This window comes from Panthera tigris, chromosome D1 (genome assembly GCF_018350195.1).
Source record: "Panthera tigris isolate Pti1 chromosome D1, P.tigris_Pti1_mat1.1, whole genome shotgun sequence".
Taxonomy (NCBI): Eukaryota; Metazoa; Chordata; class Mammalia; order Carnivora; family Felidae; genus Panthera; species Panthera tigris.
The window spans coordinates 98,722,345-98,749,908 of record NC_056669.1 but is presented as its reverse complement, the minus strand read 5'-3'; the positions used below and the strand labels follow the sequence as shown (position 1 = coordinate 98,749,908).

General features: G+C 50.1%; 3 protein-coding genes across 7 annotated transcripts in view; 2 read left to right on the top strand and 1 right to left on the bottom strand.

The window, feature by feature from the left end:
- Positions 1–19,877, top strand: part of MTCH2 (mitochondrial carrier 2) — a 37,710-nt gene extending 17,833 nt beyond the window's left edge. For 2 of the 5 annotated variants that reach the window (XM_042957665.1, XM_015537532.2), the window contains one exon: positions 1,455–1,660. In XM_042957665.1, the coding sequence (XP_042813599.1) occupies positions 1,455–1,541 (87 nt within the window). In that variant the 3' untranslated portion in view covers positions 1,542–1,660. Of the gene's footprint in view, positions 1–1,454; positions 1,661–18,354; positions 18,457–19,726 lie in introns of those variants that run through there. The other 3 variants (XM_042957663.1, XM_042957662.1, XM_042957664.1) reach the window with 3 other exon arrangements.
- Positions 19,878–20,565: 688 nt separating this feature from the next.
- On the top strand, positions 20,566–24,699 carry C1QTNF4 (C1q and TNF related 4). The gene is made up of 2 exons (XM_042958407.1): positions 20,566–20,642; positions 23,566–24,699. The coding sequence occupies exon 2, from the start codon at positions 23,571–23,573 to the stop codon at positions 24,543–24,545; it is 975 nt and encodes a 324-aa protein (XP_042814341.1). The 5' UTR covers positions 20,566–20,642; positions 23,566–23,570; the 3' UTR covers positions 24,546–24,699.
- A 660-nt stretch (positions 24,700–25,359) lies between these two features.
- On the bottom strand, positions 25,360–27,339 carry FAM180B (family with sequence similarity 180 member B). The gene is made up of 3 exons (XM_007082165.3): positions 27,198–27,339; positions 26,293–26,363; positions 25,360–26,077 (listed from the first exon to the last, which is right to left on the bottom strand). The coding sequence occupies exons 1-3, from the start codon at positions 27,334–27,336 to the stop codon at positions 25,682–25,684; spliced, it is 606 nt and encodes a 201-aa protein (XP_007082227.2). The 5' UTR covers positions 27,337–27,339; the 3' UTR covers positions 25,360–25,681.
- Between the last annotated feature and the right edge of the window lie 225 nt (positions 27,340–27,564).

Here is a 27,564-nt window from a genome sequence, read left to right as displayed (position 1 = left end):
CTTTTTTCTCGTAACTTCCCACAATCTCCTTATATATTCAGGTGTTTTCCTGCAGTAGAGAGGAAACTGAGAAACAAGAAGCTGTTTGTTTTACGACATTATTTGTCACAGTGATGTTGATGGAGCTGGCCTCTTACTTCTGGAGTGTTTTTAGAGAATGATTTTGTCCAGACTCCAGTTTCTGGGTTTGTTATTGTGAGGTGTGTCATCTGCAACCACAGGTCTCAGTCAGTCTGGCCAAAGCTTTATTAGGTTAGGAACCAAAATGGGTGGCTGTGTGCTGAATGTAACACGGGATCACTTCTAATGGCCATCAGTTTAAAGCTGTTTTTAAGCGGGAAGCACTTTTAGAGGATTGTGGAAGATAGCGTATGAGGAAGCTCTTTGTTGCATTTTGTTATGGCACTTGTAATGCGTGTGAGAAAGGCCTTTGTTCACAGAGCTCAGCCTAAACTGTGAATGAAAAAGGCTTAAGTGCTACTGTAGCTGCCTTTTTGCCCAGTGTGCAAGCCCAGCAAGCCCTGTGTGAATCCAGGCTAGAACACGAATGATTGCCATACACACCTAACATGAACGTTCTGGGTTCCGTTCTGAGTCTTACACTCTCTATTGGGCAGTCTCTTATCGTGGTCCCCATTTAAAGGAAAGATGGCCTTTCTTTCCCTGCTTTCTAACTAACCCCCTGCTGTCGGAAGAAAGCAGATAGAAAATGTATTAGGGTATCAGACACCTTGTCGAGGGAGCAGTCAGTCCCATAAGTGCTGAGGACAAGAGCAGCAATCTTGATGGGGTATTTGCTATATATCAGGCATCGTGCTGAGAGCCTGTATCAGCTCGTGCAACTCTCAAAATAACCATATGAGGAGGATGCATAGGTACCATTCTTTATCATCCCACTTCCCATCTGAAGAAACTGGGACTTTGAACCATTAAATAACACTAATTATATAACCCAAGGTTATAGACTCTGTATTTGTGAGAGCGGGATCTGTGTGCAGCCAGTCTAACTTGAGTCTAGTCACTTAAGCTCCTAAGGTTATTACTTTAATTGTAACATTTTAGAAGTACTTCATAGAGACCTGACCATTCCATTAAAAAGTAAATAAAATCTAGCACTTGGCGAGTGGTAGGACTGTCTCCGCACTTTATATGTACCGACTCATTTGATAACCCAGCCGGCAAGTGGCAGAGCCAGAATCCAAACTGGGAATTCTGTTGAAATAAGTCAGAAATTCTTGCCTTACCCGCATGGCAAAACTGTAAGTTAGTTCCACGAAAGCTCGGCTTGAGTCAGAGTGCACGTTGCTGCTCTGTACAGTGATAGCCCAGTCTTCCCTGGCCATTTTAGTCACGTCTCCAGAAACGTGTCCAGTTGGATCTCTCTGCTGATTTGGACTGGCTGACCTCATGTTCACACTAGACTTTATTTGTTTTTATTTTATTTTTTTTTCCAGGGAAATATGAGCCGAGGAAATAGCTTGTTTTTCCGGAAGGTCCCCTTTGGGAAGACTTATTGTTGTGACCTGAGAATGTTAATTTGAAGATGTGGGGCAGGGACAGTGACATTTCTATAGTCCCAGATGCACAGAATTATGGGAGAGAACATTGATTTCTATACAGTGTGGCGCGCTTTTTTAATAATCAATCTTGGGAAAATGGAGGTGTTTGGTGTCTGCCTTTTTTGTTCTTTTTCCCAGCACTACGTAATTTACCACTGAGAGTTCCCCTTAGTTACTATTCTGAAATGGGATGTTTGTGCCTCAGATTCCTTACTTAGAAAACAAAAGTTGCATTTTCCTAAAGGTATAGGCAGGTGGTCATGTGACTTGAGTCTTAATTTTAAGGCTTTTAAAATGTAGAGTACATTCTCAAGAAAGAAATAGTTCTATAAAACTTAAGAAATTTAATAAGGTAAACTATGTGGGAGGTTATGGATACCTTTTCTTTAGCAGACCCTAAAACCTCAGCATCCACCAGAATCTGCCTCTCATTATCTGCTTCTAAGCACATTTGATTCACCCTCTCATTCTTCAAAAAAAAGACCATTGCTAAATTACCTTGGAAAATCTCTACAGGGGTATCCACTCCTTCAGTTTCTTATTGCAAAGTAATAAATTGTTGCCAACAACAAAAAAAGGGAAAATTACAGAGAACAAACAAGATTTGGAAAGGAAGCATAATGGCTTCTTTCCCCCCTCCAAAGAAATTCTTATCATATAAAATATGAAAAGCAAATACAGCAGCGGTAGCCCCCCCTTTTTTTCAGTAGCCCCCTTTCTTAGAAGTCTTTGCCGAAGTCCCTAAATTATTTTCATTGTATATAATTTTTCTATGTGATTATAATCTTATAATATTTTCTTCAGTGTTTAATTTTGTTTCTTTTTTGTTGTTGCCGAAGGTGAGTAGTTTACTTTTCATTCCTAATGATGCCCTTGGAAAGTGTACTTATAACTCCTTATCTGATAACGCAGACTTAAGTCCGCAGGGTTCTTAGGATGTTGACCATCTCGCATGTCATACCCTCAGTTAAGCATGTTAACATTTATAGGAGGAAAAAAATCACTTTAGAAGGAAATAATTTCAACTCAAGCATAAAGCTCCTATTTACTCAGGCCTTTTTAAAGCAGGTTAAAATGCTCTAAAATGAGAAAGCATATGGTTTCACTACTTAAGTAATCCACTGGATGTTGCCAAATGAGCAAGCACTTAATTTGCTGCTCCTCAGACTTCTCTATCAAAAGAGCAGCGCCCATAATATTAGTGTGAGCACGTAAGGGTGTCCTCCCTCCCTCAGGGTTTAGGAATACAGCCTGAAGTTCATGAGTAGCCTACCTTGAAATGTCTTTGATGTCTCTTACTTTGTTGCAAGAAGTAATGTAAATTTTATATTCTATTCAATATTATATGCATTTGTTTTAATATGAAAATGTTTTTGCATTACCCACTCCCCCCTCCCCAAAAAATCTTCAGTAAAGATGATCTAGGAAAATGTGCCATGTTTACTATCCTGTGGCTTCTGTGCTCATAATACCTGCCTGTTTCTAGTCGAGAAGCTTATTGGACTCTAAGAACCAGTCTGCCACCAGAGGGCGCCAAGACTTCGGTTTTGCCTATGCAAGTTGGGCCGTGAAAAATTTTAGGAAAGCCTGGGATTGCTCAAAGTGCTGTCCCATCAGTTAGTCTAACTGCATCCAAGGTATAGCTACAATAAGGGTACTATACCAGTGGTCCTCCATAATATTATATAAGCTGTTAACATAATGAAACATCTATAGAGTTTATTCAGGGGTTAGTTAAATGCGTGTAAGTATTCTTAAGATACACCTGCAAGAAATAATGAACTGACTCATTTTGTTTGTAAATAGTACAAACCTAGATAAAGATCATCTAGTAAGCTGCACCTGTGAAACTGGGCAAGTGGTTTGGCTTGGCAAGTGCTGAGCTAAGTTCCCAGGAAATATTCCCCCAGGGGGTGTGATGGTCATTGAAGCAAAGAATCTGGGATTTTCTGCAACTTTTGGAGTGGCTGTATAAACTGCAGAGTATAAGAGCAACCTTAGGGTGAAAGAAACTAACCGTAGCTCTCCATTCCAACTTCTTACTGATACCTAAGCATAACCTGGGCATTGCCTCTAATTTTCTACTCTAGGAATACCTTCCTTTCCCTCTCCTCATTGAGATTTTCCCCGTACGGTGAGATTCCATCCCGGTGCCATCTCTCTGTGAAGTCTCTCAGTCTCTCAGTCCTCCCAACCAGATGAGGTCTGCCTTCAAACTCCCCTGCCCCAGGGCTTGTAATTACAGTACAGACTAGTCTGACAAAATGGAAACTGCATCTGTTACTTACTTCTAAGTTCAAGGCTTACAGATTAGTGGCATTACTTCTCTCTGATCTGAAAATATGTGAAGAAAAGGAAAAATCCTCTTTAGCCCCTTAAAGCAGGCCCACTAAAACATCAGCCTTGCTGGGCTTTATAGAAAAACTAGCCTTTCACCTAGCAGTACATGCAGTTGGTCAGTTTGAGGTCCTGTGGCGGGTTAAGGGAGCAAGAAGAGAGAACGAGTATTGGGAAGTCGTGACTGTCAGGCCTGTCATGTAAGTTTTCATTCTCAGAATCTTTGGTAGAATAAATATCCCCGCTTTAGAAATAAAATGAGGGGGGCCTGGGTGGCTCAGTCGGTTAAGCGCCCGACTTCAGCTCAGGTCACGATCTCGCGGTCCGTGAGTTCGAGCCCCGCGTCGGGCTCTGTGCTGACGGCTCAGAGCCTGGAGCCTGTTTCGGATTCTGTCTCCCTCTCTCTCTGACCCTCCCCCGTCCATGCTCTGTCTCTCTCTGTCTCAAAAATAAATAATAAACGTTTAAAAAAAAAAAAATGAGAAAGAAAATTTAGAAATAAAATTAGTAACTCACTCAAAATTACATAGGTAATTCTGAGTTAGATTCAGATCTGAGTCTTTAAGTCCAAGCTATGTTTTCTGCTTCACGAAGGCTATGAAATGCTGAGAAAACCAAAGAACATGCCTCCCACAGAGTGAAGTGTAGAAAGGTCTTGCCTCTGCAGAATGACAAATATGAGAAACAACCAAAAATAGAAATGATCGCCATTACTTTCCCAACCATTACAAAAGTTTATGTAGATGGAAAGCTGAGTTACCGCACAGTCAGCATTCCTAGGAGTACCATCAGTCCATGTATGTGGCCTCCTACTGTCTTTGGAGAATAACATCTCTGGAGAGTGATTTACGTGTCAGCTCCTCTGATGGATTCTTCTAGAATATCCCAGCATATTGAATGGGTTCATTCAGGCTGCCTCCCTAAGTGCCATAGTGATTTATGTCTTTGGAGTTTTTTGTTTTTTAGATACAAAGATACATGTTTTTCATCACCTTTAGGCTTACCTAAAGATGTCACATGTGACTTCTCATTAATTTTTTTTTCCCCCCTGTTGATCTCTCATCTTCCTGTCTCTTTAGACTTGAATGATCCAGAATCTTGCATTCTGGCTTTTGCCCTAGAGGGAAAGTTGTGAATGAAAGATTCTTTTGTCACCAACCAAAAAATACCTTCTTTCCAGGAAAATATCTTTGATGGTAATGGCGATTAATTTTATAAGGTAACTGAGTGTTTTCCTTCCAAATACCTTTGTGCATATCCAGCAGCTTCCTCGCGTTTGCTGCCTAAAACGATGTCTGGAGGAGGGCCCCTAGCAATGCATGTGTGAAGCCTCCCCAACATGCCCTGCTAGTCTGCCGGGACTGTGTGGCCAGGAGCCAGAGTCTTGAAAAGCCCATTTTCCCTTGGTCTCATAAGTGGGTTCCTCTGAGGTCCAGGCCCTGACTGTCCTGGCTGGGTCCAGTGAGGCAGATTTTGCATTAAAACCACAATTGTTCTGGAACCACCTCACTGCAACCCTGAAAAAGGATGCTTTCAAATAGATGCAGATCAGTGCCTTACACCTAAATGCGGTGGGAGAGCAGACAGCTTAGAGAGCAGCAAGGAAAAGAGGGAGAGAAATGTGAACCCGGGGTGCTGGTCAAGACGCCCCACCTTCCTGAGAGGGACAGTGGATGATGGAATGAACCTTGTCCCTCCGAAAGCCTGCAGCATGGCAACGGGTGAGAAAGTCTCCAGCGCCAGCTCCTGTCTTGCTAAGGCAGCCAGAACGGACTCTTCCAGTAACGCTACATTTTCATGGAAAACCTATTAGGTACTGCGGTTTGTTTCCAGAGCAGCAGAAGGAGCCAGAGGTTAGATAGGGACAAGAGAGAATTGTACCTACTTGCTTCCTATCCAGTCTGCGGCCCTGCCCTCCTGGCGTCAAAAGACTGGAGAGAATGTGCTTTGGCTGAAAACGAATAAGGAGGGTGAAAATGGAAAGAACAGAGCCGCACCTCACTTCAGACTGCTCACCTCCCACTGGAAAGCTCCATCTCATGCCTTTCCTCCCCCAGGAGGCCCACGTTTAGAGTCTGCAAGTGCAGCGCTCAGTTACCAAGTGCACAGCCCGCACGTAGTCGGTCCTGTGCTGGGGGCAGCGGGGAACCGAAGGCGTGTGACAAATCCCGTCCCATGGCACTTGCTGGGCAGTGAGGGAGGGGTGCAGTATGACAAGGACATAAAAGCTAGGGATGTTGGGAGGATTAAACGGAACCATGTGTGGAGCAGCAAAGCCTGGTGTGCTGCAAGGGCCCTCCCCGAATCTCCACGCCCGCCGTGTGGCTTGCACAGAGCAGCCTGCGTGCCAGCAGAAGCTGAAGCCAAGCCCCGTGGGATCCACGGGAGGGCACGCTCACAGCCTGTCGGGGGGACTCGGGGAGGACTTCACGAAGGAGTGGCGTCTGAGGTGGTTTTTTTAAGGACATTGAGGATCCTGGGAGCAATTTCCAGCCTTGTCACTTAGCAGCCGTGCGGACTTGGGCAAGTCGCTTAATGGTTTTAAGCCTCGGGCTCCTCGTCTCTAAAATGAGAATACTACTTTTCTTATTGGAGTGTTAAATGTAGTGCGGTGTCTGATGGGGTACATTTGGTTTTGGGAGCTGTTATTTAAAAGATTAAAAGGGGGGGGGGTGCTTTACAAGTACAGACGATAGGGACAGGGTCACAGGGTCAGCAGAACCTAGAGTTGAGGGCAAGGGACATTGCGTCTCTGTCAGCCCCACCCTTTCCTCTAAGCTGTGTTTCTGCCACGGAATGAACACCCAGAATGGACTCTGACGTGGGACGCAGTAAGGGTTGAATGAATGGACGTCCTTCGGGAACCTCAGACCGAGATACATCTGAGCCCCTCTCCCCAAGCCTGCCCTGGTGGTGCTTGCATTCTCGAACTTGACTCGACCTTTCGTGGTCGCCCTGTTTCCCAGACTGGAAATCCTGGAGAAGACTTCGAGTCCTCTCTGCCTCTCCCCCTGCTTCTGAGAAGTCCCAGCTGGATTCCCAGAAATGCCTCTTGACTTTGTCATCCCCGCAACCCCAGCGCCCGGGTGTACGTCTCTGCCGGGCAGCAGCCTTCTATCTTGTCTTCTGCCGCCAGCGCGGGCCAGGAGGCACTAACCAGATAAAGCTGGGGCTCCACAGCGCGCCCCGGGGCGGGGGGATGGCGGACCCCACGGCGTCTCTCTGCCTCCACGGGCCTCCAGCGACGGATAAAATGCCCTTTTTGACCCAGCTGCCCAAGACTTCCCCTCGCATTCTTAGATCATTCCACCCTGAGCACGAGCCAGTCCCAGTTTTCCTCCTGCCGCCTCCCCTGCGCCGCACATGTTTGCCTAGCAGCAGCTGCTCTCTGTTATCTTCCACTGAAGCTTCGTGCAGGCGGAGCCAAGCTGAGAGACAGGGATATTTATAAGTAGCAAGTGGGTGTCAACTTCTGCAGTCGCCAACGTTTTAAACAAGCCTGATTCCACCTCTCCTCCATTCGAACTTTGAAATTCCCGTCCACCTCCTCCTCTCCCATCTCTTCCCAAAGCCTGCGGAGTTCCTGTCCTCGATAAACCTGGAGACCTTGGTGGCTAAGAGATGTGATGTGGGAAGAAGTGTGGGAGACACTAGTGAATTCAGGATCTGTAGACCGGTGGGCAGAGTAAAAGGTATTGAGAACTCACATAAATGTACCTACCACCTAATAGTAGGATTGTTTCGGTGGTCTGTTTACATGTCCTGCCCGTGTATTAGCCCACACCCGCAAAACACCCACGTAAGCAAAAATCCCCAGGTAATCCCCGTTTTCCTGCGGAAAGTGAAGCTCAGAAGGGTTATGTCGCCTACTCCAAACTGGTAAATGACAAAGCCAGGATTCAGACCTGGGTCTGCAAGTCTGAGGAATTTCTAAGTGTGCCATGTATATGCTAATTTTGTCTGCATAAATACAGGGGAGCAGACTTAAATGAGGAGTCAAACATGAGACCTGATGAGAGGGAACTCGTGACTCTACAAGTGAAAGGGTCAATGGCGTAGGTCATGCTTGCATACTCAGAAGCCCAGCAAACTGGCTTCATTAAGAAAAGGCATTTATTGGCCCACGTCACAAGTGGCCAGTGGTTAATCCAGCGGTGAAACACGGGCATCAGGGTTCCCATTCTCATCCCTTCGGCCCACCGGCCTGTCTGCCTGGTTTCCCACACAGGCTCCCTCGGCATCGCAGCAAGAAGCCAAATGACAGCTCTGCTCACGTGATTTCTTAGAGCTCGTAGTTCCAGAGAACAAGCAAACATCTTCTAGGGAAGCCCCAGTAAAAATCCCCTGGAGGACTTTGGCTCAAAACACAGGTCAATCTGTAAACCACTCAGTCTGGAGTACTCCACCACTCTCCTGGCCAGACCTGGGTCACAGGCCCAGCCTGCAGGGGTCAGGATCCAGGGTCCACCCCCACTGGAACTATGTCCTTTGAGCTCGAGGAGCATGGCGCATCCAAGGAAGGTTCTCCAAGTAAAGACACCACAGCCTGACCAAAGGAAACAGTTTGAAATAGAAAGGGAAACAGTCCACCAAGGGCGTATATGCACCTCTGAAAACCCATGAACCTGAGATGAGCACAGGGGTAGATGTGAAAGCTGTGCACCGGAATGTACACAGATTATTTCAGTCACCCCGTCAGCCAGATAATACCATTTGTTCAGGCGTGCAAAAGTGGAGCTCAGTTTCGAACAACTTGCTAGTAAGGAACTGCGCTAGAATTTAGACCCAGATACGTTTGACTCCAGATCCTGTGCAGTTGACTCTGCAGCTCACTGCCAACCTGGGGGAGACCAGTCACAAGGAGCCTTTGAGTGAGACTGACAGATGAGCGCTTGGGAGCCCTGTCCCCAGGGGAGTTCGCTCCTGACTGCCCGGCCGTGCTCAGAGGGCAGGATGGCACCGGGCTGGGAGAGCCCCTGCTCTGGCAGCCTCAGCCCCGCACAGCTACTAGCTGAGCAGCTGAGAAATGCTTACGTGCATCAGTACACTTTCCTCTCAGTGGGAAGAGAAAGCTACCAGGGAGCTGCCCGCCCCCCACCCCCGTGCTCACTTTTCCAACCAAGGGAATGAATTGCCTGGTGCAGCTGGTGTCCCAGGGACCACAGGAGAAAGTTGGTTGGAGAAGGAAGGGCAGCGTAGGGCATGGCATGAATGGATGAATCGTCTTAGAAAATCAGTTGGAAAGGTTGGAGAAAAGTTACGATCCCACGTTTAGAGACTTCAGTGGGCATGTGGCATGAGAGGGATAAAAGGCTCTAAAATGGAAAATTAGGACGAGGCCTCTGCGGACATCCTTGCACAGTAAAAGGCGGTGAGCTGAGGAGACCGACTTGGCTCTATAGAAAGCTCTCTGACAGACCCAAACATCAAAAGGGAGGGTGTAAGAGATGGGAGGAAGGAAGGGAAGTCCTGGACAAATTGAGACTTGGCAAAGGTGCAGACAATAAAAGATGCCTTTGGTTATGTTCAGAGCGAGAGGAATAAAGAGAGAATTTATTACATAGGGTTCCACTTGGGGCTGAAGGTGTCAGGTTAGCAGTCAGAAAGCAAAACACTCAGCCCCGATTTGCTTCATTCTCCCCTGGGGAAAAGCATTACTAAATTGGGTCGAGTAAAGCAAAATATAATTTAAAGGACATCAAAACTCCAAATAGAAGGTAGTAAGAGAAAAACCCAAGCACCTCGCCATTTAAAATGAGCTGCAAGTCCCAGAGCATTGAAAAGCCTTTGCAGATAAGATCCTGGAACCCTTGCCAAGGGAGGTCAGAACGCGGGGGAGAAAAAGAAAGAGGCCACAGTGCCTGAAGGTTGCAGATGTGCTGACATTGAGAAAAGAGGAAAAGATAGATTCTGGAAACTCGAGGTAGGTATATTTGAGGTGAAGTCCCCCCGGATTTTTTCTAGAATGTAATATTAAACTGTGGGCTTGAGAACACCTAGAAAAAGAATTGGTGCCTTCGCTAAGAGCAAGATATGGTAGATGACAACACCAACCATAATCTATTATTTATTTGGATGGCCACTAGGAAAATTCCCTGTATGTGGTGTGCCTTGTTTCCAGTTAGACGTCAGATGTTTCCCGACTGAGGAGACAGCTAGGGAAACCGTGATCTCAGAGATGGCCCAGTCAGGGGGATTTATAGCCCGTTAATCACTGTACCCCTCCCTTTCCCCCCAGTTGGTTACTCGCTTGATGCACATCTGGGGAGAAATCTTACAGTTCCCTGCTTCTGACTGTGCATTTGGTCAGCTCAGTAGTTTTCCGTGCCTGCTACACTCACCATATTAGCAGATGGCACTGCTATTGGGAGGGAAAGTTAACATTTGGATGTCAGAATCAAGATTCTAAAATATCTTGAAAAGGGGGGGCTGAAACTAACGGGATGAATTAACAAGCAGTGGAAACACTTGCGTTTCTTTTATCTATTTATTTTAGCTTAAAACAGTACAGCTGTATTGTCTTCTAGTTCTGCAGGCCGCAAGTCTGGAGATGGGTCTTAACAGGGTTCAGATGGAGGGGTCGGCAAGGCTGCATTTCCCCTGGAGGCTCTAGGGCCGTATTATGCCACCGCCGTGCCAAGCTTCTCAAGGCTGCTGTGTTCCTTGGCTTGTGGCTTCTTCATCCATCCTCAAAGCCAGCAGCGTGGCATTTTCCAGTCTTGGAAAGACCTGCATTTAGATTTTCTTTTAGTTTTTAATCGGCTGCACAAGCACAGAGTGAAGGAATTTTGACTTGACGCTGGTGCCCGTGGAAAAGGCTGAGGGCTTCCAGCCAATGTCTGTTGGAACAGAAACCAGTAGGAATGGAGTAGCTACCAGAACAGACAGTGGTTTCTCCCCACCCCTTCTTATTTTAGGTGCAAAAGGATGAGACTGAAAAGTAACTCTCCCTCTTTATAACCATGCCTCCCTCCCCAGGAGGACTCCGCCTCCTGTTAATGGTTTATAGTAGATCCCCTGAGAGGTAGTCGATGCAAATGCATCCCCTTTTTTTTTTCACCTAAGTGATCGCATACTGTATACTGTGCACTTTGTTTTTTGTTGTTTCTTTTTTTTCTTAACAGTAAATCTTAGACATTGTTTTACATCCCATATATGAAATGATTCGTCATTCTTCTGTAAAGGGCGCATAGTATTCTATTGTGTGGAGATATATCAGAATTTATTCAGTGGGTCCTCTGTTGCGGGACGTGTATGTTATTTCCGGTAACTCTGCAATGACAAACAATACTACAGTGAAGAACGTGTCATTGCAAACGTGCGGGCAAGTATCCGAGAAACAGCTTTCGAGAAGTGGAACCACTGAGTCAAAGAGCACGTATACTTTTAAATTTTGTAGGTATTGTCCAGTTGCCCAGAACTGGTCCAGTTGACGCTCCCACTAGCAGTGTATGAATGTGTTTTTCCACCTCCAGACCAATAGTGTGTTATAAACCTTGCTGTTCTTTGACAACCTGAGAGGGTCGAAAATAGTGGCATCTTACTGTGATTTTTTTAATTCTAATAGTTACTTGTAGTTTCTTTTTTCTTTACTATATTTTTTACCACTTTCCCACTGAGTTGTCTTTTCCTCAGAACTCTTTATATACTAAAGACATTTGCTCTTTGTGATATGAGTTACAAATATGTTTTCCTTCTTGTAGTTTGTCTTTTGATTTTGTTTCTGGCAGTTTTGCCATGTAAATATGTTTCTCTTCTGAGCTGTAGGAAAATGGATCCATTAATATTTTTTATGACTTCTGGATTTTGTGTCATACTTCAAAGTTCTTCACTCTGGGGGCACGTGGGTGACTCAGTCGGTTGAGCCTCCGGCTTCAGCTTAGGTCGTGATCTCACTATTAGTGAGTCTGTCAGCACAGAGCCTGTTTCAGATCTTCTGTCCCCCTCTCTCTCTGCCCCTCCCCAGCTTGTACTCTCTCTCTCTCTCAAAAATAAGCATTTTTTAAAAATTATTTTTAAAAAAGTTCTTCACTCTGAAATTTAAAAAAGTTATCACTTGATTTCTTTCAGTCAGTCCGTTTTTGGTTTCATTTTTACATTTGAATATGTGATCCATTTGTTACTTGTTTTGGTATAAGATGTGATGTATGGATCCAACTTATCTTTTTTCCAAATGGCTACACGTTGTTTACATACAATTTATTGATCCTGTGTCTTTTCTTCTCTGACTTAAAATCCCACTTTTAGGGGCGCCTGGTTGGCTCGGTCAGAAAAGCATGTGACTCTTGATCTTGGGGTTGTGAGTTCGAGCCCCACATTGGGTGTAGAGACTATTAAAAATAAATAGACAAACAAACTTAAAATCCCACTTCTATAATATTCTAATTCCAGTATGTATTTGAATCTAATACTGGATTTTACATTCCATTCCACGGATCTACATCTTTTGATACATTTGAGAGAAATTGTAGTTTATTGATATTTTAAATTACATTTCAAATGAAATCAATAAATGTTGTAAAAAGTTTGGGACATAGAAAAAATATACGGAAAAATAAACATCACTGAGCCTACCATAAATAACTAAATATTTTGGTGTTTATTCATCTGATCTTTTCCTACGTAATTGTATTTTTACCGAACTGATGATACTATGTAAGTCTAATTTTCCATCCACAAAATCTTGTGTGATCTAAATGCCTGACGTGGAACCACTCATCATCTTACCCAGACTGAGTCCACTCCTCCTTCACTCTCCTCCCAGATAACCGGTGCAAGAGGTGGACTCTTCCAACTCCTTCCCGACCCCTTCATTCTAGTCCCCACACCCTCTTATTTTCCCTTCAGAGACTCACAGGCCCTAGACTGTGAAGAAGACTCAGAGAGGGGGAACTAACTTGTAAAGGCTAGAATACTTTTAACTGCAAGAAACAGGATTCAGCGCACTTGGGTGGCTCAGTCGGTCAAGTGTCCCACTTCGGCTCAGGTCACGATCTCACAGATCATGAGTTTGAGCCCCGCATCGGGCTCTCTGCTGTCAGCACAGAGCCCACCTCTTCGAATCCTCTGTCTCTGTCTCTTTCTTCCCCTCCCCCACTTGTGCCCTCCCTGTCTGAAAAATAAATACACATTTAAAAAAAAAAAGAAAGAAACAGAGGATTCAACTCACAACGGCTCAATCAAAAAGTGGATTTCTCCTCTCCCATAAGGAGAGGTCCATAGATAGAGTGAATCCAGAATGTGTTAAGTCAGTGGCTCGGTGATATCATCAAGTACCATGATACTTGACATCTCTGTCCATTCTGTCATCCCCAGTGTATTAGCTTTTGTCCCACACTTTCCCCCACATGGTTGTGAGATGGTGGCAGTAGCTCTAAGCATCGTCTTCTCACAAAAGGTTACATAAATCCAAGAGGAGAGAGCATGCCCCTTCCTAATCCCATATTGCCCAAAGCAGGAAGGTGAGGGTGGTTAGGAAATGTAGGAGGGCATTTTTGGTTGTCACAATGATTGAGGGACACTCCTGGCATCTCGTGAGCAGTAGCCAGGAATGGTAGACGTCCTATCATGTTTAGGACAGTTGATAAAGTGAAACGTGAGCTCTCATTCCTTACAACACACACACACACACACACACACACACACACACACACACACACACACTGTTTCTACATACAAAACAAGCTTTTTGCATAACTTTAATGTACACTGGATTTTCAAGGAATATAACTTCCGTGTAAATTGAGGAAGGGTTGTAATTTGTTTTGTCTGAAGTTTCACCAAGAATCATTCACTGTTTTAGACATAATGATGGTACTGGGGGCTCTGGACAGCGCACCTTTGTATCCGCCTGTGTTTGTAGTTGTTGCATTTGTGGTGATTCTACGGAAGATTCTATGCTAGAAGTATGAACGTCCATCTATTTGGTATTTATTCTAGTGTGGCAATGTGAAAGTATTTGCGTTATTGAAAAACATTTTATTAAAATTGTTTTTTCTCCTTATATCACACTTGGAGCGTTACCTTGATTTTTTTTGAAATTATGTGCCAATAGACTTCATTCTCTATGAATTTCATTTCAACGTAGGAAAGGAGGCATTACAAAATACTTGCAATAAAAGAAATTAGGTCAGACAGGATTGAGATCCACTGGCTACCAGAATAAAGTCTAGACAGCTTAGCCTGGCACTTAAAATCCTTCATGATCAAACTCAAAACCCATTTTTCTGGACCTGCCTCCTGGCAACATCCCTGGAGTCCGTACTACAAGCCACACCAAGATTATTCTTCATTTTTCAAACACACCAGGCAGTAGTGATAGCACATACTGAGTGCTTACAACAGGCCGGGCTCTGTGCTGAATGTATTTACACTGAGTGTGTAATACTCATATGTGCTTTACATTGAGTATGTCCTTCAATGCCGTCAAGACAATGAGGTACAGATACTTTTCTTGTCCAAATCTCACAAGTGGGGGAACTTGAGGTCACACCATTAGCGACGGAGCTGGGATTCAAACCCAAGCCGTCCGATGCCAGTCACTGCTCTTTACCATAACTGTATCGCCTCCTGGGGGATTCCCCTGCTCCCTGTCCTTTCTCCAGGATGCTTTTCCCATCTCTTGGACCCGTCAAGGTCTAGCGCAGACTTCATGACTTCTTTAGGTGCCACTTCATTCATTATCTCTTGCTGACTCCCTCCGCTTGGAATTAGTTTGTTTTCCCAGTGCTCCCACCGCACTTTATCGGTGTTTTTTTCCTCTGGCTACTCTTTATCTGGCTACTCTTTATTATTTTTTTTTTTTATTTTTTTTTTAAGACTCTTTTTTTTTTTCAACGTTTTTTTTTTATTTATTTTTTTTTTATTTATTTTTGGGACAGAGAGAGAGCATGAACGGGGGAGGGGCAGAGAGAGAGGGAGACACAGAATCGGAAGCAGGCTCCAGGCTCCGAGCCATCAGCCCAGAGCCCGACGCGGGGCTCGAACTCACGGACCGCGAGATCGTGACCTGGCTGAAGTCGGACGCTTAACCGACTGCGCCACCCAGGCGCCCCTGGCTACTCTTTAAAAAACAGGTGGCAATGATAAATTGCTCCGTGTCACTCATGTCTCTCCCTGCCCCTCCCCTCCTCCTCCAACCGTCACTCAGCTGGGCTGTGGGCAATGTTCATGTCCCCAGCTCTCCCCAGCAATCACCCAGGACCCTCCTGACCGGCCACTGGCTGCCACCGCACTGGAAGACACAAGCAAAGTGATTCAAACCCCACCCGCACCGCTGCCGCCACGAAACACGCACACGCGCGCGCGCACCCCCCCCAGTCAGAATCAGAATGCAATGCCTGTCCTCAAAGGACACTATTGTCAGAAACAGGGATCGACATGCCACGGGGCCACAGGGATACTCTCCCTTCCCCACCTTGGCAGGACATACCTTTCCTTTCCTTCTCTGCCTCCTCTCCTTCCCAGCACCTGTCGCTCCCTGAGGCTCCTGCGAGTCACGGAGACCTAACTGTTGTCTCCTGCCAAGGCCACTGCCACCACTGTTTTAGCTCATGGAAGAGTGGGTCTTGTCCCAGCCTTTTCCAATTGAAAAGCTGACATTCACCCCCAGGGATGTGTCACAATGTCAACATACAGCGCTCCATGGCCAAACGTACGGGATTTGGGTCTCCAACGGTCGGGAGTTATTTGTACCTCCGGTTTTCTCTATCAACATGGACCAAAGAGAACTCGCGCCAGCAGGTCAGAGAATGAGCCTGGGTTTGGGGAGAACTGTCCCACGTCTTCATCCCAGTTTCAGCCCCCAGTATTCTATCTGCTGCTACAGTAACCCAAAAGTTACAGCTCCAAACAATCCTTTCTACCCCCTGTCAGCCTGGCACATAGTTGCAGGCAGGGTGGCTGGGCACAGAGTCGTCTTGAAGGCTCCCTCAGACCGTGAGCAGGCGACGCTGGAACCCCCGCTAGGGTCAGGGCCAGCTTCTTGGGATGCAGCCTTCCAAGGGCTCAATGCCTGGTTGAATGCTCTATTGTCACCATTTAAATTCTTAATTTGGGGGGGGGGCGCACCTGGGTGGCTCAGTCAGTTAAGTGTCTCACTCTTGATTTCGGCTCAGGTCATGATCTCACAGTTCCTGAGTTAAAACCCCAAGTCGGGCTCCACACTGACAGTGAGGAGCCTGCTTGGGATTCTCGCCCCCCACCCTCCCCCACCCTCTTTCCCTCTCTCTCTGCCCCTCCTCCATGCTGGCTCTCTCTCAGAGTAAGTAAACTTAAAAAAATACTTTAATTTTTTTTAATGTTTATTCATTTTTTGAGAGAGAGAGAGAGAGAGAGAGCATGGGGGAGGGGCAGAGAGCGAGGGAGACACAGAATCTGAAGCCGGCTCCAGGCTCTGAGCTGTCAGCTCAGAGCTCAACCCAGGGCTTGAACTCACGAACCGTGAGATATGACCTGAGCCGAAGTTAGATGCTCAACCGACTTAGCCACCCAGATACCCCCCCCCCGAAAAAATAAATTCTCAATTTTTGAACAAGAGGCGCAGCATTTTTATTTTGCACTGGACCTTGCAAATCTGGGAGGTGGTCCTGGGGGCGGCTGTTGGCCACCACATCTACATGTGGCCTTTCCATGGAGCCTGGGCTTTCTCACATCATGATAATTTCAAGATAGAGCCTCAGCACCAGGCAGAGGCAGCACCACCCTTTATGACCAACCCAAGTCCTCCTCTTGGGAGTGGCAAGGTCACAGAATGAAAAGAGCATGGGGGGGGTGGGTGGGAGATACTGTCACAGCTGTCTTTGGGAAATGCCATTGTCACATCCGGCCAGGAGCGGGTCACCTCCCCATCCAGGGCCTCAACCTGTCTATCTGCAAAAGGAGGCTGGGGGTTCAGTTCCCCCTCTGGGAAAAGGCCAAGGCAGAGTTGGGAACCTGATCCTCACAGCCAGTCCCAGCTCTCCCCGGCTGGGCTCATTTCCCAGGCACTCAGGAACTCCTGGAACCCTGGGCTTTGGAGCCGGAAGCCCTACCCAGGAGCGCTAAGTTCTATCCCCCTAGTGGGTTGAAATCTCTGAACAGGGCGGAGACTCTGCGCCCTGACATCTGTCTCTCCCGCCGGCTTCTCTGCGGGGCTAACAATTCCTCCTCTATCATTTCTCCCTGGGGCGTGTTGTTGTCTTTCTCATTAACTTCCCCTCAACTCCCAGCAAGGTCCCTAGTCTCTGAGCTCTGCTAATTCCCCTGTAATCCACCGGCAAACCAGGAAGCTAATTAAATTGTGAGCTGGTGCGGGTGCTCTCTCTCTGTCGCTGAGTCTCACTCTCTCTCCCATCCGTGTCCTCCCTTGCTTTTCCTTTCTGACTACCCCGTATAGTTTAGATTCATCTGCACACTTTGAGTGTTTTCTTGCAGGTCTCCCTGGTTTGGTCTCCTGTCTTTCAGCCAGAGTAATCTTTACGGCTCTGAGTACTGTCCCCTCTGCTGCAGGATAGCCCGAGCTCCTTAGCTCGGCATTTAAGCCCACACAGCTCACCTGCCATAGCTTCCACTCACAACCCCTTCCCTCCTGAGCTGAGCCATGCGAGGTCTCCTCCCCAAGCCCTGTCTATGTCACCTCCACACCTTTGTTCCTATTCTTACCTTTGATTGGATCCCACCCCTCACTCTTCCATCTCACTGTCAAATCCTTGCCATTATCTAGAAATCGCCTTCTCAGGGCGCCTAGGTGGCTCAGCAGCCTTGATTTCCACTCAGGTCATGATCTCATGGTTCGTGAGTTCCTTTGAGCCCTGCATCGGGCTCCTCACTGACAGCTTGGAATTCTCTCTCTCTTCCTCTCTCTCTGCCCCTCCCCTGCTTGTGCTCTCTCTCTCTCAAATATGAAAGAAAGAAAGAAGAAAGAAAAAGAAATTGCCTTCTTTATAGAGCACCTGGCTGGCTCAGTTGGTGAAGCATGTGACTCTTGATCTCAGGGTTCTGAGTTCAAGCTCCATTTTGGGTGTAGAGCTTACTTAAAATTTTTAAAAAGAGGGAGAGAGAGAGAGAGGAAAGAAAGAAAAGAAAAAAGAAGAGAAAGAGAGAGAGCCTCCTCTGGGACATCTTCCTTAATCCTCCAGTGGAATTTCTCCCTCTCTGAGCTCTTGTAACACTTTGTAGCTCCCTCTTGGAGCTGATCTCTTTCCACCCACTATGATTCTTTCAATCCACATCCAGCCGCTCCCACTAAATGATTAGCTCCTAGAGAGTAGGGTCTCTAGGTGTTTTTCATCTCAGCTCTTCCTGAGCACCTACCTAAGACTGCACCTTAGAACACTTCATTGTGTCTCCTGGCCCAAGATGGCAACTGGGGCTCCAGCCTTCGTGTATACATTCCAAAAAGGGGGAAGAGAAAAGGGAGGGCAAAATAAAGGGCGTCTGAGCTGAGTCCATCCCTTTCAAGCACTTTCTCTCCCAACGGCTTCTGATTACACCTCCTCGACCATGCCTAGCTTCAGAAGAAACTGAGTACCTTGTCTCCCTTCAAACTCAAGAGCCCATCCCTTGTTTTACAGATGAAAATGTAAGACCCAAAGAGGATCAGAGAATTAGGGAGGCTGCTGAACATAGTAGTTAAGGACCTGGTCTTAGAGCTAAACAGACCTGGATTTGAATCTTGCCCCCACATATAACCTCTTCATTCCTCATTTGTAAATGGTATGTACTTCAGGAGATGTTAAGAAAATTAAAGTAATGGATGTGAAAAAGCACTTACCACAGTTTAAGACCCAGTTATTGTTCATTGTCTTAGTTTGGGTTCCCCCCAAAACACACCTTGAGACAAAGATTTGGGTGCAAGTAGTTCAAAAGGTGATCCCAAGAAACAGGGTGAAGGAGTGGGGCAGTGAGACAAGGAAGGGAGGAAAGCAAATAAAGCATACAGAGATGAGTAGGTTTTTCACATGGGCAACTTCAATTTCATGCTAGAGTCTCTCTGAGACTGGAACATGTCTGGCAATTGGGAATTGTCCTACCGAGGGATTGAAACCTGGAGTGTTTATCCCCTGGACCCTGCTTGGTTTAGGGTTCCCTGGGGGATGTTAACTCACCCTGCCTCATGCCCTCCCATAGGCCTGTGACCCAAGCTTTTCAAACTGGTGAAGGGGACAGTCATGATCTAATGGGGACTAGACAGGTGTTTTACCCCAGGCCCCAAATACCCCCAGGGCTCAGTCCAAAATGTCTCCATTCATTTCTTTCCATTGAGGCACGTATTCATTCGTCATTCACCTAACACCCCGACGAAAACTTAATAAGCCCATTATCATTATCAATGCCTTCGTGAGGACTAACCTGCATCAGACTAACTGGGGTCACACAAGTTTTGAGAGTTCCAGAAGGAAAGGTCCAGAGGACAGAGGGCTTCACAGGGCACTAGGCTTCTCTGGGTCCACACACAGGGTCTGTGGCAGAGCAGGGACTAGAGCACAGGCCTTCTGTGTCAACCAGGTGCAGGTGGAGGGCATCCGCTCCTGGCAGCTGAGAATGCGGCCTCTTCTAAAGCCATCCACTCAGTCAACACCTACTGAGTGCCGGGTAGGGGACAGCTCCACAGCTGTTGTGGAGATCAGCAGCCCCGATGAGGGGGTCCAAGAGGGCTGCAGGGATCAAAGCCCAGAGCGGAGGACTTTGGGGGCCTCTGATAAGTGCTGAGGTGCGGGAAGACACCTGCTCCCAGCCCTGATGTCCCACTAGATTCTGCGATGCTGGCCCCAGGTAGGCAGGCTGGCCCTCTGCAGACAGGCCCTTTTGAGCCCTCCCAGTGCCTTTCTCAACCTTCTCCCTTCTTGCAGGTGCCCTGGAAGCAGCCCGCTCAGCCAAAACCCAGTTCTGCCCCAAGGATCCCTTCCTTTGCATCCCCTCCCCAGGGGGTCCAGGCTGACCCTTTGGTGTCTGGGGGCTTGGTCTTCCTCCTTCCTTCCTAAGCAGCAATGGGAATTTTGAGATTCGGAGGTAAGGAAGAAAAACGAGGTCACTTTAAGCCCTTTCTTTACTGGTGACATTGACCCATTTTATCCTGCTCTTCCTCAGACCCCCCTCCTCCAGTGTCACTCAGTCTGGACATCTGTCCCAGCCCAAATCTCACCTTCTACTGTCCTTGCAGCCCAGGGGCTTGTCTAGTCGGTGTCCTGCTGCAGTCCCCTCTCCTCAAACCAGACAGGAGGCTCGCCTGAAGAGTGCCCTGGGCCACCCCCAGTTTGGCCTCTGCCTCAGGCCTCAGTTTCCCCATCTGCTAACTTGGGTTGATGATGCGTGTTCTGTGGAGCCAGAGGGTGAAGCTCTAGGGAGGTCACGGATGAGGAAGAGCCCAGGGCTCTGCACAGCCTGCGCAGGGGCCTCCTCCGTGCGGTGCCCCTAGGCCCTGCGCGGCCCCCCTTCCTCGGCGCGCCCCTCCCTCTCCCTTCTCCTCCCCTCTCCCCCTTCCCGCCGCTCCCCTGCCACTCCTCCCGGCGGTCTGCTCGGTTCGCTCTTCAGCCGTCCTTTTTCCCTAGCGTCTCGCTGCCCCGCGCCCGCCCCGGGGTTCCGGGGTCCCGGGGTCCCAGCGCCCCGCAGCCGCCGCCGCCGCCGCCGCCGCCACCGCCGCCGCCCCCGCCAGGCCCGGCCCCGCCGCAGCGCGGGCGGTCAGTGCGCAGCCCCGGCGCCCGCCCGGAGCCCGGAGCCGGATCGCGGGCTCGGAGCGAACCCGACCCGAACGCCGCCCCCAGCCAGGTGAGGGCAGCTCCCGGGCGGGGAGCCGAGGTTTCTCCCGTATGGAAGCGGGGGTGGGCGAAGGCGCGGGGGAGTCGGGTCCTTTTTTGCTGAAAGGAGGACCTGGGAGCCTTTTCATCAAAGAGGCTCAAGGGCTTTCACTCCGAAGGGATGGATGAAGGAAGGATGGGATGGGGGGAGGTCTGGGGTACCCCTTCCTGATTTATTTTTTCAGGAGAAAGGATTAATTGCTTCTGTAAAAGGGGGACTTATCTTTTGGGGATCATGAGGGGCTTTCAAGGTGGGAGGAGGTTCTGGCGGGGCTTGAGGGAGGGGGTCATTGGGGAGTGGGGTTTGGCGGGGAGCGGGGCTCTGAGATCCCCTTAGCTTGACATCGCGCCACCTCCCCCGTCGGTTCCGGGGCTCTGGGTCTGCCCCAGCTCTGTGTGTCCCAGTTTTTTCTCTTTGAAGATGATTATTTTGAGCCTCACCTGGGCAGAGCCAGGATCAGCCATTTCCTTTCCTGGAGCTCTGAGGCCCACCTGACACCCTCCCACCTCTGACCTGCGCGGGGAAGGGGTTTTAAAGAGGGATGGGGACCTAGGGAACCTGGGAAGTGGGCAGTGGTGGGTGAGAAATGGGCAGACGCTGGGTACTGTACACACACAGGAACACCCTCTGACCCTCGTGGGGTGCACCAGACTCTGCAGGGAGATTGTTGAAGGCAGGGTGGGCAGGTGCTCCTGGGGTAGGACCCGCTAGGGGAGGAGCAGGGTCAGGAAGAGTAGTGATGTTCCCATACTCCCAGAAGGCAAAACGCTAGAGTTTCTGCTTGTCTCGTTGGTTTTATTTGCTTTTTGCTTTCTTTCTCCTTTGCCCTGGATCCCAAGATTCATTTCACTTACCTCTCCTCCTCTTTTTGCAAAAAGGGAAACTGAGGCTAAGGACAGGTTGGCTGGAAATATATATGTCTAGGAGGAAAAGATGGTGGAGAGAAAAGCATACTGAATTTGGAACCGAAAGACCTTGGCTCAAGGTTGCCTCAGTGGGCATGGTAACCTTGGGCCAAAATGCTTCCCCTTGTTTGGGCCTTGACTTTCTCATCTATAAAATGGGAGAGGGCCCCCTGCCTTGCAGGGTTGCTGTGAGACCAGATGTGTCCAAAGAACTTTGTAAAAGGGAATACTCATGAGGTGCAATCTTCACCACCGTAGACGGGTCCCCTCCCTCTTCCCTGCCTTCATCAAGGGTATTGGCTAGCCCATGGGCTGCCTTTGTAAGAAAGGCATGTACTCTGGAATGTTCAGCTAGGTTAGGGACTTGGGGTCTTTATTATGAAAATTAGAAAGAGGCACACTTTTCCTTCCCCAGGTGCAGCAGCTCCGCACCATCGGGCAAGTAGAATGTGGGCTAGGTTCCAGTGCCCACGCACCCTAAGGTGAACGGCGTTGTGTAGGGTGCAACTGCACCTGGCAACCCTTCTCAGCAAGCCCCAGGGTCTCTAAGAGACACCAAACCACACACACTCCCAGGGCGCCTCCCATGGAAGCCCAAATCCTAGGCTGTTGCCAGCTCACTTTCTTTCCTGCTTTGTCTCCACTTCAGGGCTTCTGGGTATTCAAGCCCCAGAGCCTATGCCCTACTAAGAAGCATGGTGGAGTTAAGTGTTGCCTTCACAAGCTCCCAGAGAGAGGAGTTACTGAGTCCCTAATTCCTTATGTCCAGAACTTGATCAGAGTACTTTTTTCAAGGCCGAGAACAGAAGCATCTGCACACCTGGCCAACAATGCCCTTCGCAAACTATGTTCACACCTGCTATCTCAGAGCATCCTCAGTAAGATTGTGAGGCAGGTCTCCTCCCCATTTACATAAAGAAGGCCAATCCCAGAGAAATTAAGGAACTTGCCTTAGGTTTCACAGCATTTAAGCAGTAGAGCCAGGAACGGAGTCCAGTCCTTCACTCCACGGCTGCTGAGAAACAAAGCTCCTGAGCTCACAATCTTGCCAAAACCTTGCTGGAACCGTTGCTCTATTCACAGCAGCCCCTCGTTCTCCCCTTCCCCTCAGTGACCAGCCCTCAAGCCCAGAGGAAGAGTCACTGTCTCTTCCTCTGCTTTCTTGGGGGGAGGGACCTATGTCAAAGCCCAACTGTTCTGGCCTCTTTGCTGCAAGAAGGGCCCCTGGGGAGTCCAGAGTGGGAGCTGACCCTTGAGTGGGTCAGAGGCCAGGAAAGGGGTCAATGAGCAGCTATGTCCTGTCCTGCCCAGATGGGGGTTGAAACAGTGGCCACCAGGGAGGACATCAGTACAGAGAGCTAGTGCCTGAGTGAGGGGCAGGCTGAGGTCCATAATATAGCCACAGAAAATGCAGCAAACCAGGCTGAAGGAAACTGTCCACTGTGTTGCTAAGGTGGGGAGGGGGTAAACCCAGCTGACAGGACTATAGGCCTCTTAAAGCATTTCTGCTTGGACCTGTGGTACAGGTGTGTGAGCTTTCACTTGAGAAAGGGGTTCAGTTTAGTGCTTACAAAATAATAATAATAATAATAATAATAATAATAATAATAATAAAGGAGACTCACTGGCCTAATCTAATGGTTATTCCCAAAGTGTGGTCCCTGGACCAGTGGCATCTGCCTTGCCAGGAACTTGTTAGAAATGCAAATTCTCAAGCCTCATCCGAAACCTAGTGAATGAAAATTTGGGGGTGGGGGCCCAACAATGTGTGTTCTAACAAGCTCTTTACCGGACCCTGAGGCCGGCCGAAGTTTGAGAACCGCTGATCTAGTCCAAGTCTGTAGGAAACCGAGTCCTAGTTGTGAGTCAAGGTCAAGGGCAGGGCTGTGAAGATAACTCGTCTCCCAGTCTCGGAACTCTGGGCATTTGGAGGCGCCCCCCGCAAAACCGCCCACCCTCCTCCCCCTTTTGCCCGCCCCCCTTCCCAGGCACCATGCTGCTACTCCTGCTGGGCCTGCTGGGCCCTGCCGCTTGCTGGGCCCTGGAGCCGGCTCCGGGCTCGACGGAGCTGCGCTCTGCCTTCTCGGCGGCACGCACCACCCCCCTGGAGGGCACATCGGAGATGGCGGTGACCTTCGACAAGGTGTACGTGAACATAGGCGGCGACTTCGACGCGGCCACAGGCCAGTTCCGCTGCCGCGTGCCCGGCGCCTACTTCTTCTCCTTCACGGCTGGCAAGGCCCCGCACAAGAGCCTGTCGGTGATGCTGGTGCGCAACCGCGACGAGGTGCAGGCGCTGGCCTTCGACGAGCAGCGGCGGCCAGGAGCGCGGCGCGCCGCCAGCCAGAGCGCCATGCTGCAGCTCGACTACGGCGACACGGTGTGGCTGCGGCTGCACGGCGCCCCGCAGTACGCTCTCGGAGCCCCCGGCGCCACCTTCAGCGGCTACCTGGTGTACGCCGACGCCGACGCGCCTGCGCGCGGGCCGCCGGCGCCCCCCGAGCCGCGCTCTGCCTTCTCGGCGGCGCGCACGCGCAGCCTGGTGGGCTCGGACGCCGGCCCGGGGCCGCGGCACCGGCCTCTCGCCTTCGACACGGAGCTCGTCAACATCGGCGGCGACTTCGACGCGGCGGCCGGCGTGTTCCGCTGCCGCCTGCCGGGCGCCTACTTCTTCTCCTTCACGTTGGGCAAGCTGCCGCGCAAGACGCTGTCCGTGAAGCTGATGAAGAATCGCGACGAGGTGCAGGCCATGATTTACGACGACGGCGCGTCGCGGCGCCGCGAGATGCAGAGCCAGAGCGTGATGCTGGCGCTGCGGCGCGGCGACGCCGTCTGGCTGCTCAGCCACGACCACGACGGCTACGGCGCCTACAGCAACCACGGCAAGTACATCACCTTCTCCGGCTTCCTGGTGTACCCCGACCTCGCCCCCGCCGGCCCGCCGGGCCTCGGGCCGCCGGAGCTCTGAACCCCGACCGGGAGAGGAGCCCAGGGGCGGCCCGGGGCGTGTATGCCGAGCCGGGCCGTGGCCTGAAAGCCCCGCCGGCGCGAGCATGACGGCCCGCCCAGTGTGGCTGACTCTGCCAATAAAGTGGGCCTGCGTCGGCGCCTGTCTGCCCGGGGTCCTGCGCTCTGTCTTGTCTGCGACGCTGTCGTCTCGGGCTGGCGGGACGGGAAGGCACTGACTACTGCAAACCGGGGGGTGGGAGTCGGAGGGCAGAAGGCAGGGTTTGGTCAGGCGCTGGGAGGGCGAGGAGATGGGAATTTGATTAAACTGAACCCTATTCACCCGACCCCTTGCGGGCCTCCCCTTCAAATCCTTGTAACTCCTTCCCACTGATCTACGACGTCATTCTTAGGGTCTGGCTGGTTCCTTCTTGTGACAAGGGGCCACACCCTGCTAACTTTCTGGGAGGATGGGATTCAAGGAAACAGAACATTCCTTCTTCTAGCAGGGCGTGTGAGGAATGAGTTGATACCTGGTTGCCCCAACACCTGCCTTCCCAGGACAGGGAGGGTGTTTTGCCCAGGACAAGGGTTAAACAACTTACTCTGGCATAGAAGGACACAGGCTCCAGGAGGCCAGAACAGAACATTTAATGGAATAGCTACACAGGATCAGGACTACACTAGCCAGCCTCAGCTTGTCTCTGCCCTCACAGCCTCACTCCCCACTCGAGGTGTTCATTTGAGCCTTGTTGAGATGGACCAAAAAATATCCGCTTCCCTGTCTCCACCCGCCCCCTCGAGAAAAGGTAATGTTTCTCCACCTGCTTTCCTCCTCTCCTCCTCCAACAGACAGGACTAAAGATGTCTAGTCTATGGCTAGTCCAAATGGGGAACTTGGGGCTCAGGGACTCCGAGCACTAGTTGGACTTAAAAAACCCTGACCCCAACACACACACACACACACACACACACACACACACCCGCGAGTCTGTGCCTGCTGCCTGAGACCCAGGCTCTTAGCCTGCCAGGGCTCAGGGAAGAAAATGGGGAAGGGGTAAAGTGGGTTCCAGGGTACAATCCAAGGCCAGAGACCTGAACACAGTGGAAAGAACACTGCCCCGGGTGGGTCTGGCTTGGGGTAGGAGTTGGGGAGGGTCAGGGAAAGGGGTCAAGGATCAAGGCCCAGGGTCCCAGAGAAGGGGGCTGCCCCTGGGGGCAGAAACCCTTGCATAGGTCCCAGAGTGTTTCCTGTGCCAGCAGGGCGAAGACCTGGGCCCAGCGACCTCTTTCCTCAGCCTCACTAGCCTTATGGAGCCGGTAGACACAGGACAGGCTTGTGAGGAGCAGGTGTTCAAAGTCCCAAGGGCTAAGAGGAGGCCCTTTCCGCAGGTCCTGGAACTGCTGCAGCCGCTGCTTAGCACCCTCCAAGTCACTGGGCACGTGGTGCTGCAGGAGGAGCCTGAGTCGGCGGCCTGGGCGTGTGGACGCCAGTTCCTCGTCCTGGATGTGCAGCTGCCCTATGACATCCAGCTCCAGCCCAGCCCAAAGCAGCTGTAAGGGGAGCCGTGTAAGGGGTGGGCTGGGGCCTGGGGGTGGGGGCAGGGCAGGGAGCAAGAGTGGGCTAGGGGGGCATAAGCAGGCAGTAGGACCCATGCTGGGTGGCCCCCCTCCCCCAGCAGGCCCAGCTTAAGACATCCCCCTTCCCAACCCTGAGCTCAGGGACCTCTGGACATTCCCACCCCCATATCCCAGGCTGGAGGAAAGACCTCAAACATCACTTCCGGGGCCTCTGGCTCCTGCAGGCCACCTCCCACGCTGGCTCTGTTCATGGGCTGCCCTGGGGCAGCAGAAAAGAGTCAGGCCCCTGCCAAGCTCCACCCTGAACACCCCAGCCTCCCAGAAGTGCCCCTTAGCTCCTTGGTAGGGATGCCAAGAGGTTCTTCTATCTACAAAAGAGTAGGAGTGCCACCCCATGTCCTCCTTTCCTTACAGACACATGCACATTGACATCCTCCCTCCCAGGCATAAGTCTTGTGATCCCAAAATCATCATCCCAAACCCAGATACCACCTCGGCAAGTGTCCAGGACTCCTCCTTGAACTTCTGCAGTTCCCTTGGCAAAGAGCTCCAGACCATTGGGTCACAAGACACTTCACTTCCCACTTCCCCTCCCTGTAATCATCTGGGACAGTGTGATCTAAAATAGTGTCAGTGACTCTCCCCAAAGGTCGAGGACCCCTTTTGGAGGAACCTGCTCCTTCCTTGCTCCTCAGTAGTGCTCATGTGGAGGCCAGGGAAGCCAGGCCAAGGCGGGTTGTCTGCTGCAGCTTCCTTCATTTCACTCTGGTCTGCTGCCCAGCCCTTAGAATGATTGTCCCAAGCCCAGGGCAGGTCCAGAGGTCCTGCTTTGCACACCTAGAATAAGGCCACTGCCCAGCTCTGTCCAGGGCTGGCACTGAGGGCACCTAGGACTACCTCCCTTCATTTCACTTGGACCTTTCTGATTCTGGGGTTGGGGCCCAGACCATTACCACGCGCTGCACAGGTCAGTCTGGTACCCACCTTGCCCACAGTTTCTAGGCCCTGCTAGGTTCAGATAGAACCAAATTTAACTGCTGTCAGCCGACAGCCTTCCTTGGTTCCCATCCACCCCACCCTAAAGCCCAGGTACCTGGATAGTGCTGGGTTGCAGTTACCCCAGGGAGAAGGCAAGTGGCTACTATTAGCCAATCCAGGAACTGCATCGTCCTAGCTGTGCCCCACCACGTCCTTTGAGTCTTTCTCTCCCCAGCTGCTCTCTGCTCCTGCATCCGCCTGCCACACACCGCAGCTCCAACTTTCCACTGCAGGCGGCTCAGGCGTTTCCTATTTTGTGTGTCAGCCTTCAATGCTAAACAGGGAGGGGCTGGCTCTGACTTCCCAGGACCTTTCCATCCCATGGAAAAGTGGAATCTTAAGTTGTTGGCAGTAGAAGCCTGGCTCCCTGCTTGTCAAGCCCTCAGCCTGTTCCTGCCCAGATGGGCGGGATGCTTAGTTAA

What these genes read in the sequence shown, in the direction of transcription:
- C1QTNF4 (XM_042958407.1), top strand. Translation starts at nt 23,571, where the DNA reads ATGCTGCTACTCCTGCTGGGCCTGCTGGGCCCTGCCGCTTGCTGGGCC.
- FAM180B (XM_007082165.3), bottom strand. Translation starts at nt 27,336, where the DNA reads ATGCAGGAGCAGAGAGCAGCTGGGGAGAGAAAGACTCAAAGGACGTGG. An exon ending in TGCAACCCAGCACTATCCAG is followed by an intron (nt 26,364 to 27,197) that starts GTACCTGGGCTT and finishes CTGCTGCCCCAG; the next exon opens with GGCAGCCCATGAACAGAGCC. An exon ending in CCCCGGAAGTGATGTTTGAG is followed by an intron (nt 26,078 to 26,292) that starts GTCTTTCCTCCA and finishes CTCCCCTTACAG; the next exon opens with CTGCTTTGGGCTGGGCTGGA.